The sequence below is a fragment of the Actinia tenebrosa genome, unplaced genomic scaffold (genome assembly GCF_029948245.1).
Source record: "Actinia tenebrosa isolate PJP-AT-01 unplaced genomic scaffold, QUT_ActTen_1.0 PGA_scaffold6__47_contigs__length_16458017, whole genome shotgun sequence".
In the NCBI taxonomy this organism is placed as follows: domain Eukaryota; kingdom Metazoa; phylum Cnidaria; class Anthozoa; order Actiniaria; family Actiniidae; genus Actinia; species Actinia tenebrosa.
Window position 1 is genome coordinate 12,249,749 of NW_028292583.1, and position 12,684 is coordinate 12,262,432.

Consider the following 12,684-nt stretch of genomic DNA (forward strand, 5'->3'; position numbering starts at 1 on the left):
AAATTGGAATTTCTGGGGTTAGGGGGTGGGGGGTGGATAGCTGAAACAATCTCTATGTGGGGGGGGGGGGGGGGGGGGTGTAGAGGGATATGAGAAGAGAAGTCTTTTGTTTGTTTCATATATTCAATTTCACACTGAATATAATTTATATAGGCATATACTCTCCTTATTCTTGGTCTGTTATGATGTTATAGAATGGCAAAAGCTCAGACACACATATATGTATAATACATTTTCTTTATCACCTATCTTGACACATTGTAGGGGTAAACTACAAGTCATTTTCCATATAACATATCTGACTGAAGCTAGCATAAGTAGCAATCATTCATACTTAGGGCTAATGATTCATTAATACTTAATTTCCCAACATGCAAGGAAACGTCACAGCAAGAGGGGTGTTCGCATGCTTTCATCAGAAACAGACAGAGGTATGGGACTGGCACTTCGGCGAGATACAACTAGCTTCATTTTTATACTTTTAAACTCACCATAAAAGGTCACAATAAAAAACAAAAGACACAAGGCTGACAGCCATTCTGCTGTTACTCCAACAATGTGTGGGGAAAATCCTTCAACACCTGGCTTCCACTCTACCACTACAGTACTATTACCATTATGTTGTCCATTCTCCTTTATGTACTGTGCATACCCAGCACCAGCGAGACACACAATAAAAAATACTGTAGCAGCAATAGTGAATGCTGCTCTTGTGTTGAAGAGGCAAGACGAGTTGACACCACACACCTTCATTTTATAACATATTACTGTCTGAATCCAACAATAAACAAGTCCAAAAAAGAACACCATTGCTTCTCCAGTGAAGTGAATTACTATCACTGATCCAACCTATTATTAAACAAATTATATCAAATAATATTATAGTTATCATCTATAGTCATCAATCAATTAAATAGTGACAATGCAAGTTAGTTTGTACACAAAAGTGCTTAACAAAGATACTTGAAAATAAACTACTTTAGAAATTGTGCAGGTATTTAAACTTTGGAGTTTGAAATGATGAGAATAAATGATATAACAAAAGGTAAAACAGAAAAAGGACGCTTTTTTGTGCCTTTCTACGTAAACAACCACCCCCTTTCAAATCGTTCTTGTCAGTTTCGATTCTGCTTCGATTGCTTTGATACTAATCACAGGAAGTTGGAACTCATGTACGATCGATGCAACTCACTGTATTAAGACTTCTGACTTACCTGAAAATTAGCTACCAGACTTGCACCCAAGGCAGCCAATCCACCAAAAATAAGAGCAATCCTGTTAAGTCTTAGGACTAAAGGTCGTGATTCTTCGTTCCAATCAGCGTCATGTTTTAGTTGAATATGCCTAACAAACATTGTAATAAGCAGTAGAAAGCTGCACAGATTGAATAACTGTCCAAAAACGTTCCTTTCAGGTGCTTTCTTGGTTTTACCCACGGAAGGAAACCAAGGATAAGGTGTTTTTTCGTAGTGAAGACTGACGCAATATGTCAGCAAAAATGTAGCACAGCAAAAGACGCCAAACAGTGCAGGAAGGATCGCTAGAGTTCTGCAACTACGACACATATTTAGTCTCAATTACTGCACTTTTTAGTAACCAGTTTACAGTTCTGATGATGTAAATATCAACCAAAATGCTGGAGCGATTTTAAAAACAAACAAAAGTAAAACTTTCGCTTTCGTGTCGAGTCTTATATTACCCTTGCGTGAGTGAAAACATGAGTCTATTAAAAAATCCTATGGAGAGAGGGGTAGAGACAAACCTATCGATTTCCGGTTTTGGCTCTGGACTTTGAAACCACAAAGACCGACAAAATTAATGAAAATAACTTTTTCTATTGCTTAGATTTAAAAAAAATCAAAAAAATCAAATGAATAATATTTTTCTGCACAAGAAAAATTTTTTTTTTTGAATAAATTGAGCAACCCCTCCCCACTGGGTATATATTGTCACCATGGGATCGAGTCTATTATTTAGCGCGAAAAACAAAATGGTTGCTGTCCTGCTGAATTTATTCTTTTTTTGCTTTACGAAGTTTTTCAAGGATTTTCTGGCTATTCTTTTATGTTGACAGGCAAAATACACGAAAACCAGCAGTTCGATTCTTCTAGACCTTAAAAGAGCTATATTCTGACTCGTAAAATGAGTTTAAGTGCGACAAAAGATTCAAATATGGAGTCATGTCTCGTGAAAGACGAAAGCTGTTCATCTGTTCCAGCATATTTTCCTTTTCCGTTCCCTCCTTACGATATTCAAGAGGATTTCATGAAAAATCTTTACATGGTTCTTGATAAAGGAGGTATTGGAATATTTGAAAGTCCAACCGGCACAGTAAGTAATCTTGCATAATATCCAATAAACCTTAAAAAAATAAAAGGGGGAGGTGAAGGGGATGTGTTTAAACCTGTTAGGGGTAACCAAGGTCATTTGGTATATATCATAATGTATAAAAAAATATATCCTGACTGCCCTCCTCCCCCAGCCTCCTGAGCTGGTCTCCTTTGGCATTTCATGATCAATGAACTCACAACTGAAGTACTGTAAAGGTGCTGACACACGGTGCAACATTGCATGCAACATTGCATGAAACTGGACTGTTGCAGCGTGTCTACCCCAAACTTGTTGCATGCAACAAATCTGAAGTTGAATTGCCCTCTACTCTTACAACATTAAGCGCAACAAATTTCATCATATGAACATGGCTGCAACATTACCTGCAACATTTTGAAATTTCCAGCCAATCAGCTTGCACCAAATTTATAACTTCTGACCATATATTTTAACATAACTGGCTGACACAAGCAATGTTGTGTGATTTTGTTGCAATGTGTGTCACCCCGATTCAAATTTGTTGCTTGCAATGTCGTGTGCAATGTTGCACCGTGGGTCAGCACCTTAAGTCATGTCTGTTGTTATTTTGATGTTAGGGCAAATCATTAAGCCTTATCTGTGGGGCGTTAACTTGGTTAAGAGACTTTGAAGCCAAAAGACAAGAAGATTTGTCTAAAGGATTATCACCAAAAGATTTGGATCAAAGGTAATGAAAGGTTTATAACCTTTTTACTAAATTAAAATAATCAGTATAATAACACACATATTTTGCTAAAAAATTTCAGTGATGTCAGTATGAAAGATGAAAGCAAATCAGGGGATGATGGTAAGACTAGTTTACTTTTTTATTTGCTTCTTTGCTTTTCTTTATGCATATATATTTATATTTTGTTTTCTCTTTGTTTTCAACAGACCTACCAGCCTGGGTCTTAGACTTTGGAGCAAAGAAGAAACAACAAGAGCTAGAAGATCAGTTAAGGGTATGGGAAAAAGTTGCAAAAAGTACTGCAAACATATTTATAATATGAATTATTTATAACCATCTTTGTTTATTAGATACTGTTGCTATGGTAACCTATAAATATTTTCAATGATGACATATTATTTTTGTTGTTTTTGAAGGCACAAAATGAAAAACTTGAAAAACAAAAGGCACACTTGATGCAAGTGAAGCAGGATTCAAGGAAGAGCTTTGTTCTGAAAGGAAAAAGAAAGGTTGGTCCAAATAATAAGAACTATATTTTTCATACAAACAAACATGATTTACTTGGCCACAAATGTTCCTATTTCACAACATGTGCCATTCTCTCATGAATGAGTTGCTTCAATTATGATCTGTTTAATTTTTATCTTAAGAAATGTATATAAGCACCTTACTTAACAAAGAAATAATACTCAAGGGAATGATATCTGATCTGGAATATGGGAAAAATATGGGAAAAATATTTATTTAAAGATGAATTCTATTATCCATCATTTTTCATATTATTTATGTATCATAAATTGAGTGATTTGTCATTAAGAAGCTTCTTTTTTTGTGGAATGTATAGCACAGTGAAGAACAGACTTTGACAACAAATGAGAGTAAAAAAGAAGACCAAATCCAGGGTGAGATAGATGATTTACTTGGTAAATCAGCAGCTGAGGATCCTGATGTTGATATCATCTTAAAGGAGTATCATAGTGACGATGAGAATGATGATGATGATAAATGGTAAGGACACTCACTAGTCAATCAATTAATAAAGCCTTAACACAAGTTAGATTATTAATTAATACATTGAAATTCCTTGTTTATTATTCACAGTTCTGATGATGAGGATGAAGAAGTTCATTGTACCAAGGCAAGTATATTGAGTTGGCTGCTCAATGTGCCGAGAAGTAGAATATGTGTATGAGTTTGTGTGTGATGGGGTGTCTGGAGGAGGGGGGAGGGGGGGGAGGACATGACCATGTATTCCCTCACCTATGTTTTACAAAATTCTTGGATGATAAGGGTTGTATATTAGGGAATTTTTTATGGTATACTTTCTTGCCTTCCCTCATATAATTTATCCTGCACTAATTCTATTGCTTTATAACAGATATACTATTGCAGTCGGACCCATTCCCAGTTGGCTCAGTTTACAAGAGAAGTTATCAAAAGTCCATATGGGGAAGCTACTAGCCTTGTGACTTTAGGCTCTAGACAGGTTGGTCTTGATAATAAAAGATCTCAGGATGTGTATATCATTCATTCTTTTCTTGTTTTATATGTGTCATTAGAATTTTTGTATTAATGAAGATGTCAAGAAGCTAAAATCAAATACCAGAATAAATGACAGATGTCTGGAACTACAAAAGAACAAAAAGAAAGGTAATGGATAACTAGTAATGGAACAGGATTAGAATATTCTGATACTAATAGGTGTGTGACCCTACCCCATCCCCCCAAACAAGTAGTTGTTGCCCCCCCCCCAAAAAAAACAAGTAGTTGTGTCAAAATGAACATGAAAAATTAAGAAGGTGAAGTTTCAGATCACAACATGTACCACAGGAGAAATGTCATGAATTTTAAAATCTAATATTTTTTATGAGTTTTTATGTGAAGAATTTTCTGCTTTGCTTTTCCAAAACTTTTAATATTACTATTAATAATTTTTGAAATAGATAAAGTAGAGGTTGAGAAGACAGAGTCAGGAAAAGTAACAAAGAAGAAAAAGACAAGAGCAGGATGTCCATACAATGATTATAAGCAACAACAAAACTTTAGAGATCAATTGCTGGTAAAAACAATAATCCTTCTTAATACTTTATCATTGATTTTTGATTGGATTTGGTTTTTGTAGGTGTCTTCACGTTCAGTTGGTAAACTGCTTCGCGTTGACTATTCTAATTTATCTGTTAGTTTTAAAAATAGTTAATTTGTATAATATTGCATACCTTGATTTTTGTGGATATAAAAATGTTATTAGTGATTTGCAAGCATTCCCAAAAGAGTCAAATGACATACCACCCATGTTGATGGTCAAAAAAGTACCAACATGTCAGCAATGATGGCCCTTGCAAGCAGAGGTTTATATTCCCCTTTACCAGAATTAAGAACCAAAAAAGACCTCTGTATTGACATAACCTGTCAATGAAAGATATTATTATCATCATCATCATCACCATCATCATCATCATTATCAACATCATCACCATCATCATGTCATTATCATTATCATCCTCATCACCTTCATCAACATCATCATCATCACCATCATCATTATTATTATTATTATCATCATCATCATTATTAGTAGTAATGTGAGTCTGATCATCTGCCATTTCAGATAGGAATAAAAGATATAGAACAACTTGTATCACTGGGTGAAGATCTTCATGCTTGCCCATATTATGGGACAAGACAAGCTATACCTGCAGCAAAGGTATTGCATGAATCAATCCTCTGGTCTTCTCACTGTTATTAGCTCTTATGTGTGGAATCGTCATTGCAACTAAGGTTTTGTTGGATGTCAATCAAGTCATTCCATAGTCGTGCATCCTTGAAAACTTTGTTTTTCAACAATTTCATGTAAACTCTTTGATTGACATCAATCAAAATTTTATTTTGTTGTGACGGCAAACTGTACATGTATGATGCTGATAATTGCTGTAAGGGGCTTGTTGTGACTAGATTTGGCACATGAGGCTGGTTTCCTTGGTTACTTGCAGTGAACAATAATTGGTGCTGCATTAACCACTTTTATTGACATCCAATTGAATTGTATTGTACATTGTATTTCTTGCATTAGGTGGTATGTTTGCCTTACAACATGTTATTACACAAGTCTACACGTCAAGCATGTGGTATCAAATTAGAGGGGAATATTGTTATAATAGACGAAGCACACAATCTGCTGGAAACAATCAATAACATACACAGTGTTGAAATCTCTGGTGCACAGGTAAATGATAATTTAGCAAAGACGATGCAGTGTCATGGCGACTGTTCGTGCGCGTAGTGTTTCCCATCACTTGTAGCTTATTTACGTGAGGGAAGCAAACTTGGAGACGACAGTGCGTGCATGAATAAGAATATGACTGGTTACTGACTGGTTAATTGATTCTTCTCTTTCTACCCAGATATCTGGATCATTTTCACAACTGTCACAATACCTCGATAGATACAGGTTTGTAGGAAGAATTTTGCGAAACTTTCTCAACTTCGAAACTTTCGTCTTAAATTTTTTACTTCAAATCTTTCTTTTTTGCTTCCAGAACGAGATTAAAAGCCAAGAATGTCATGTACATCAAGCAGATTCTATTCATTCTATCTCGCTTTTTATCCTGTTTAGGGGGTACGTTTCTTCCTTTCGTTTACTTTCCACTTGTTATTTTTCCCACCTTCATTTTGTGGCCAAGACTCGCAGTCTTCGACCTTCTTGATGCGTTCCTATTCATGATTGTGATACGTAAAATAAAAATACTTGATTGTTGTACCTAAATTATCCTTTCTCCTCACAGGTAAAGCAACAGAATTAGGCAAACCTCTGACACAACAAGAACCAAGCAAAGCTCCCTTCGCCTCAAAACCGGGCAAGTAATAATAGCTTTCCATCCAAGATGCTTGTCCATCGTCTCTCCTTTATTCCTATTAGTCTCCTTAAAGATATTCAATCATAAAAATACCATATTGATCTATTTTCAGATGTTCAACTCAAGACTATCAATGATTTTCTTTTCTCATCACAAATCGACAACGTTAATCTTTTCAAGGTACATAGAAGACGATAATCACTAATACTCGTAACTATGCGCGCATGAATATAGCATGTGTTAAGGATGAGGCAAATATGTTCGCTCCCCATTTGCTCTTCACCCCCACCTAACGTCTGCCAATCTTCCCGATTTCAATTCCCACCCAACAAGGCACACATAGCATATCAATAACATATTTTGTATACGTTTATTGTAATGCAAGACTGTTCCTGATTTCTCTAAATATGAAACATAAGATACGCTTATTCAGCACCTACAGTTTGTCAGGGATTCTTGATCCACAAAAATGCCACACGGTAGAGCAGTAGTAAAAGTAAGGTAGAACAAAGGCCTTGCATAGCTTCAACATGGTGTCTCTCGAGATTAGATGATGATGGTGATGATGGTGATGGTGACTGATGGTGATTGCTATGGTGATGTTGATGGAGATGATGATGATGATGATGGATATAATGATTATGGTGTTTGACTATTTCTTGTATCTAATTGTAGATTGGTAGATATTGTCATCGTAGCATGATCTCTAAAAAGGTAGGTCAAACGTTTGATATAGTATGGAGATTGTTTTGAACTGACCACATTAGTTTATAACTCTTTTCTCTCAGCTCAACGGTTTTGTAGATAAATATCGACCACAAGAAGTATTTCAAGGTAAGTGCTGTTTTTTTCAACTTCGTAACAGCTGAAATAATTAGAAGTACCTGAACTTCAAATTGACTTTCCAGAGAGCAGCCAATCAGATGAGCCGTCCTATCAAAGTTTTACGTCACCGATGCATTTCATTGAGAATTTCTTAGAAGCTCTTACTAACGCTGATGTCGATGGGAGAGTCGTTGTGAACAGACAAGGTAAGAATGATGAAGAACATGATGGCGATGATGATTATTATGATGCATGATGATAATAGTAGTGGTGAAGATGATGGTGGTGATAGTGGTGGTGATGCAGATGGAAGGACAATGTTGTGGGGAGGGTGATGTTGATGATGATGATGTTGGGGATGGGGTTGATAATCTTAATGGCGCGCGCATGATGTTGGTAGTGGTGGATAATAAGGATGATGTTGGTGGTGGCAGTTGGTAAGGATGACGATGATGATGACGATGGTGGTGATGGTGGTGGTGGCAGCAGATGGCAAGGATGACGATGATGATGATGATGGTGGTGATGGTGGTGGTGGCAGCAGATGGTAAGGATGACGATGATGAGGATTGCGATGATGATGGTGGTGGTGGTGGATGATGACGACGGTGGTGGTGGTGGTGGTGGTGGTAGTGTTGTGGGGATAAAGATAAGGACGACAAGTAAAACATTTTCCTTGACTTCCTCCACATTTATTTTCCAGACCGCGTGAGTACATCGAGCATCAAGTTCCTGCTGTTGAATCCTGCTGTGAATTTCAACAGTGTTGTACAAGAAAGTAAAGCAGTGATAGTAGCTGGTGGCACCATGCAACCGGTAACCATCTTTTGTTTATATTTTCTTAAGCACTTATGCAAACAGAAATGGTCTGGGGATTGGGGGATGATTTGAGGAAATGCGCACGCGCACACACAGAAAGATGTTTAGGTTAATCTGCGCGCAGAAAGGGAAGGAGAAGAAGGAGGAGAAGAAGGAGAAGACAAAGAGTTGGTGCGCAGAGAAAATAGAGTTGAGGGAGACGCTGGAAAATCAAGGAAGAAAAGTGTCAGAGGGTAGAGAGAGAAGTCTGTCAATCCACTACGCCCATTTCTCTCCAAAACTAACCCATCCATGCGCGTTATATATTATAGACATCAGAATTTAAAGATCAGTTGTTCGCTTGTGCTGGTGTCAGTCCAGATCTAGTGCACGAGTTCTCCTGTGGTAAGCAATACAAACAATAAAGAATACACTGTAAGCTCGGTACATCTGGGCCTAATAGCTTCTTACCTTGATTTTCTAGGTCATGTTATTTCTCCTGAACAGCTGTTGACGATTGCGTTGGGCAAAGGTCCTTCTGGCCTTGAACTAGATTTCACTTATCAGTCAAGGGATTCTCCACAGCTGGTTAGTATGTATAGTATGATGCTTGTTCTAAAGCTTAATGTCTTTTTATGACAGATTTTCTCATCCTTTTTTGGTTTAAAAATCTTTCTACACTAGTTTTCTCTATAATTGGTTTTCGAAGGATAGACAGATTAGGCGGGATAAAGTGCGCACTTGATGAGGGATATCGTCCGAGAATATAATCGTCTTCTGAAAAGATGTTGCAAAATAACTGAGTTCTAACTAGTCTCCTTTGCAGCCTTTCCTAGTGTCGGTCCGAAGAAGTGCTGCTGGGAAGAATAGGTTCTAACGCGTGCTCTAAATGCGAAAAATAAAATAGTTTGTTGTGTGTAATTTTGCACTTGTTATTTTATAAAAGCGGTTTCGCTGTGTGGTTTCCTACGCTTCTCACATTCTCTCAGCATCCCGCTTGTTTAGATGAGAGCATATAAAACTGATTGGTTATTTTTTTTCTTTTACAGATTGAAGAGTGTGGTCGTGTTCTGTTAAACACATGTGCCGTCATACCAGGGGGTGTCGTGTGTTTCTTCTCGTCCTTTGATTACGCACAAAAAATCTACAGCCACTGGGAAAAGTCAGGAATTCTAGAGAAACTAGGCACGAGAAAAAAGGTATTTCTGTTCTGATAAAAAACCTTGGAAAGAGATTTGAATAGAAGGTAATATCACGGTCACACTGAGGGACATGGGTGTGACCGTGATGTAAATATTTTGAGGGACATGGGTGTGACCGTGATGTAAATATTTTGAGGGACATGGGTGTGACCGTGATGTAAATATTTTGAGGGACATGGGTGTGACCGTGATGTAAATATTTTGAGGGACATGGGCGTGACCGTGCCGTGTCCTAGCAACATTTAGTATCATCTCGTGCTGTAATTCGCTCAATGGATGGGATATATATTTTGAACAGATAATGTAAAACATACCATACTAACTTACCGTATTAGCATTTCCATCGGATGAGTCGTATTTATTCCAGTATTCAGAAGTTTGTACACTCTTTTGCTATCTTCTTTTTCTTTTCTTTAGATCTTTACGGAGCCACGTAAAGCAAGCCAAGTAGAGCAGGTCTTGTCCAGTTTCTCTGCACTCATTAAGGTAATATATCTACATAATATCGATTAAATAGTTTGTATTGAGCTCCAATGCTGGGGTATAATTGTGGCTGTCGTTATTTTCTTTGCGCACTGAAAGATCAGTTGTTACATGACGCACAAGCATAAGGTGCCATGTTTTGCCGTCTACAGAAAACAAGTGCTTCTGTGAACCAGGGAACACAATCCCAAGTCAATGGAGCCATCCTTCTTTGTGTTGTGGGAGGAAAAATGAGTGAAGGAATAAACTTTTCCGATGACTTGGGCAGGTAATGACAACCACTCCAACATCTCTTAATCAGCCATTTCTCATTTCATACGAATGTGTAGTGGAACACACTCTCTCTCACCTCTTGCCGTATCTCGTTTCAACCCTGAGGGTTCATTCTGTGAAATTAGTCATGCCCTGACTTAGATCAGCCTAGAGGTTGTTTCAGGGTTCGATCTGTGAGTTAGCCGTGCCCTGACTTAGATCAGCCCAGAGGTTGTTTCAGGGTTCGATCTTTGAGTTAGCCGTGCCCTGACTTAGATCAGCCCAGAGATTGTTGCAGGGTTCATTCTGTGAATTAGCCGTACCATGACTTGATCATTCCGGGGGTTGTTTCAGCTTTTGTTCTTTATTTGCCCAGGTGTGTTGTAATGATAGGTCTTCCATATCCAAATATTAATTCTCCTGAATTGAAAGAAAAAATGAATTACTTGAACACTAATATTGGGGTGAGTAATACTTCTGGTATTGCTGGTATACCTACATTCTATCCATATTCATCAAGGTATCAATTACCAATGGCGCCGGCAGGGGGAGGGAGGGGGGAGGTCGAGGGGGCCATGCTGTCCTTTCGCGGCAACAAAATGGCGGCGTTTATAGAATACACACAGCAATTTTAAGTTTCGCCCCCCCCTCCCCACCTTTAAATTGGCGGCGTTTTAGAATTTATACGGTAATTTTTTTCTATAAAATTGTGCGAAATTAAAAACGATACTGGTCTTTTTTGCGGCCCAAACGAAATGCGGATTTATGAATTTGACCCCCTTCCCCCTTTCGGAAATTCCTGTCAACGCCCCTGATTATCATTCTTATTCTATCATTTTGAAACATCGAAATTTTAACGTTGTTAGATGGAAAGGCTATGTTAGGATAATTTGAAGGTTTCTCGATGGTACCAAAGGTGTTTCTGTATTCTTTGGCGGGAAAAATTTCCATCCATCCCCAATATTACGAGTAAATTTTTAGGTTTCATTCATAGTACTTTTGCCAAATATCCCTGCAAACCGTGGTATTATTTATTCACTATTTTGATTGTTTGTTTGTTTTGTGCCTAGGCTAAAGTCGGACAGGAGTATTATGAAAACCTGTGTATGAAGGCTGTCAATCAATCGATAGGTAAGTACTTCATGTATGAATTTCATTATGTTTCCCAGTCACCCTCAGCTTCATGTGTCTTCACGTGTTATTCTGTTTGTTCTTCCCCAGGTCGTGCCATACGTCACCGTCAAGACTATGCCACTATACTTCTACTAGACCATCGTTATAGCACACCTAGGGTATATAACAAGCTGCCATCATGGATAGGCAGTAGGATGCAGCATTATTCACGCTTTGGCCCAGCTTTTGCAGCAGTACGTAAGGTAAAGATGAAGTTCTTTTGTTATTTCACTTTTCCACGGTTTTCATTGCTCGTTACCAGTCCCCTACATCACCACACCACAGGCCTCCCATAACAGGAATAGCCCGATGTTATTCCAAGATGTTATTTTTCATTTTTTCCTTCCCAGTTCTTCGTCGATAAGAGATCATGTAACAAAACAACTACCATGGATGAGGGCTGACAATCACGCCTCGTTCGTTAGGTAAATAGATATATATTGCTTTAAAGTTTGTCGGATCTTATCCATAGTGCTGTATTATGTATTAGTGCAGTATGGTAAATAGATCTTATATGTTAGCTGATGTTAGGCGAATCTTCTAAAATGACATTATAGTGGGTGTGGTCAATCACTTATCCCTCGTTTCTCACCCCTCCCACGGCCCTTTCTCCGTGGCTTCGATCGTTATGGCCTGACTTTCAAAGCATGCCACGATTTCGTCTCGTATTCAAAGCTCTATGTTAAGTACATGATTTGCGGTAAATAGAGGAGGTAAATGAATAAGTTATATAAGTAATGTATAAAGTTAGGAAAACTCAATGCAAGATGATATTGTAGTATATTATATAGTATATCTACTACTAGTGACTATGGTAGTATAAAGAGAGAGATTACTTAAGTACGTGCGTAAGAGAAAACTAATTTTAGAAGCCATAATCTACGAGTACGAACTACAAACACGGATGTCTTTATTGTCTTCACGGAAAAAGTTCTCATTAAATTTCTGTTTACACTGACCTACGTGTAATGAATTTACTACCAGTGAAACTAGAAATGATCGAACCCGTTTCCTGTCGGCTAACGGGAATAAAGCAGTTCTAATTTAGTCATGAATGTTC

At 37.7% G+C, this 12,684-nt stretch overlaps 2 protein-coding genes across 2 annotated transcripts; one reads left to right on the forward strand and one right to left on the reverse strand.

Moving 5' to 3' along the window:
* Positions 1-217: 217 nt before the first annotated feature.
* Positions 218-1,711, reverse strand: LOC116287786 (DNA damage-regulated autophagy modulator protein 2). The gene is made up of 2 exons (XM_031694484.1): positions 1,215-1,711; positions 218-849 (listed from the first exon to the last, which is right to left on the reverse strand). Exons 1-2 carry the CDS (start codon positions 1,563-1,565, stop codon positions 385-387), a joined length of 816 nt encoding a protein of 271 aa, XP_031550344.1. The 5' UTR covers positions 1,566-1,711; the 3' UTR covers positions 218-384.
* Positions 1,712-1,999: 288 nt separating this feature from the next.
* Positions 2,000-12,582, forward strand: LOC116287781 (ATP-dependent DNA helicase DDX11). The gene is made up of 29 exons (XM_031694475.2): positions 2,000-2,331; positions 2,928-3,037; positions 3,117-3,157; positions 3,244-3,311; positions 3,454-3,546; positions 3,882-4,045; positions 4,139-4,175; positions 4,416-4,523; positions 4,597-4,687; positions 4,981-5,096; positions 5,646-5,741; positions 6,108-6,260; positions 6,439-6,485; positions 6,574-6,653; positions 6,820-6,891; positions 7,004-7,071; positions 7,567-7,605; positions 7,680-7,725; positions 7,800-7,922; positions 8,420-8,532; positions 8,847-8,919; positions 8,999-9,102; positions 9,564-9,713; positions 10,134-10,202; positions 10,352-10,467; positions 10,828-10,915; positions 11,522-11,582; positions 11,673-11,827; positions 11,975-12,582. Exons 1-29 carry the CDS (start codon positions 2,143-2,145, stop codon positions 12,026-12,028), a joined length of 2,724 nt encoding a protein of 907 aa, XP_031550335.2. The 5' UTR covers positions 2,000-2,142; the 3' UTR covers positions 12,029-12,582.
* The last annotated feature ends 102 nt before the right edge of the window (positions 12,583-12,684 follow it).

Coding starts and splice junctions, on each gene's coding strand:
- LOC116287786 (XM_031694484.1), bottom strand. CDS start 1,565: ATGTGTCGTAGTTGCAGAACTCTAGCGATCCTTCCTGCACTGTTTGGC. Junction 850..1,214: donor GTCTGGTAGCTAATTTTCAG/GTAAGTCAGAAG, acceptor GTTTAATAATAG/GTTGGATCAGTGATAGTAAT.
- LOC116287781 (XM_031694475.2), top strand. CDS start 2,143: ATGAGTTTAAGTGCGACAAAAGATTCAAATATGGAGTCATGTCTCGTG. Junction 7,606..7,679: donor GTAGCATGATCTCTAAAAAG/GTAGGTCAAACG, acceptor CTTTTCTCTCAG/CTCAACGGTTTTGTAGATAA. Junction 8,533..8,846: donor CTGGTGGCACCATGCAACCG/GTAACCATCTTT, acceptor TATATATTATAG/ACATCAGAATTTAAAGATCA.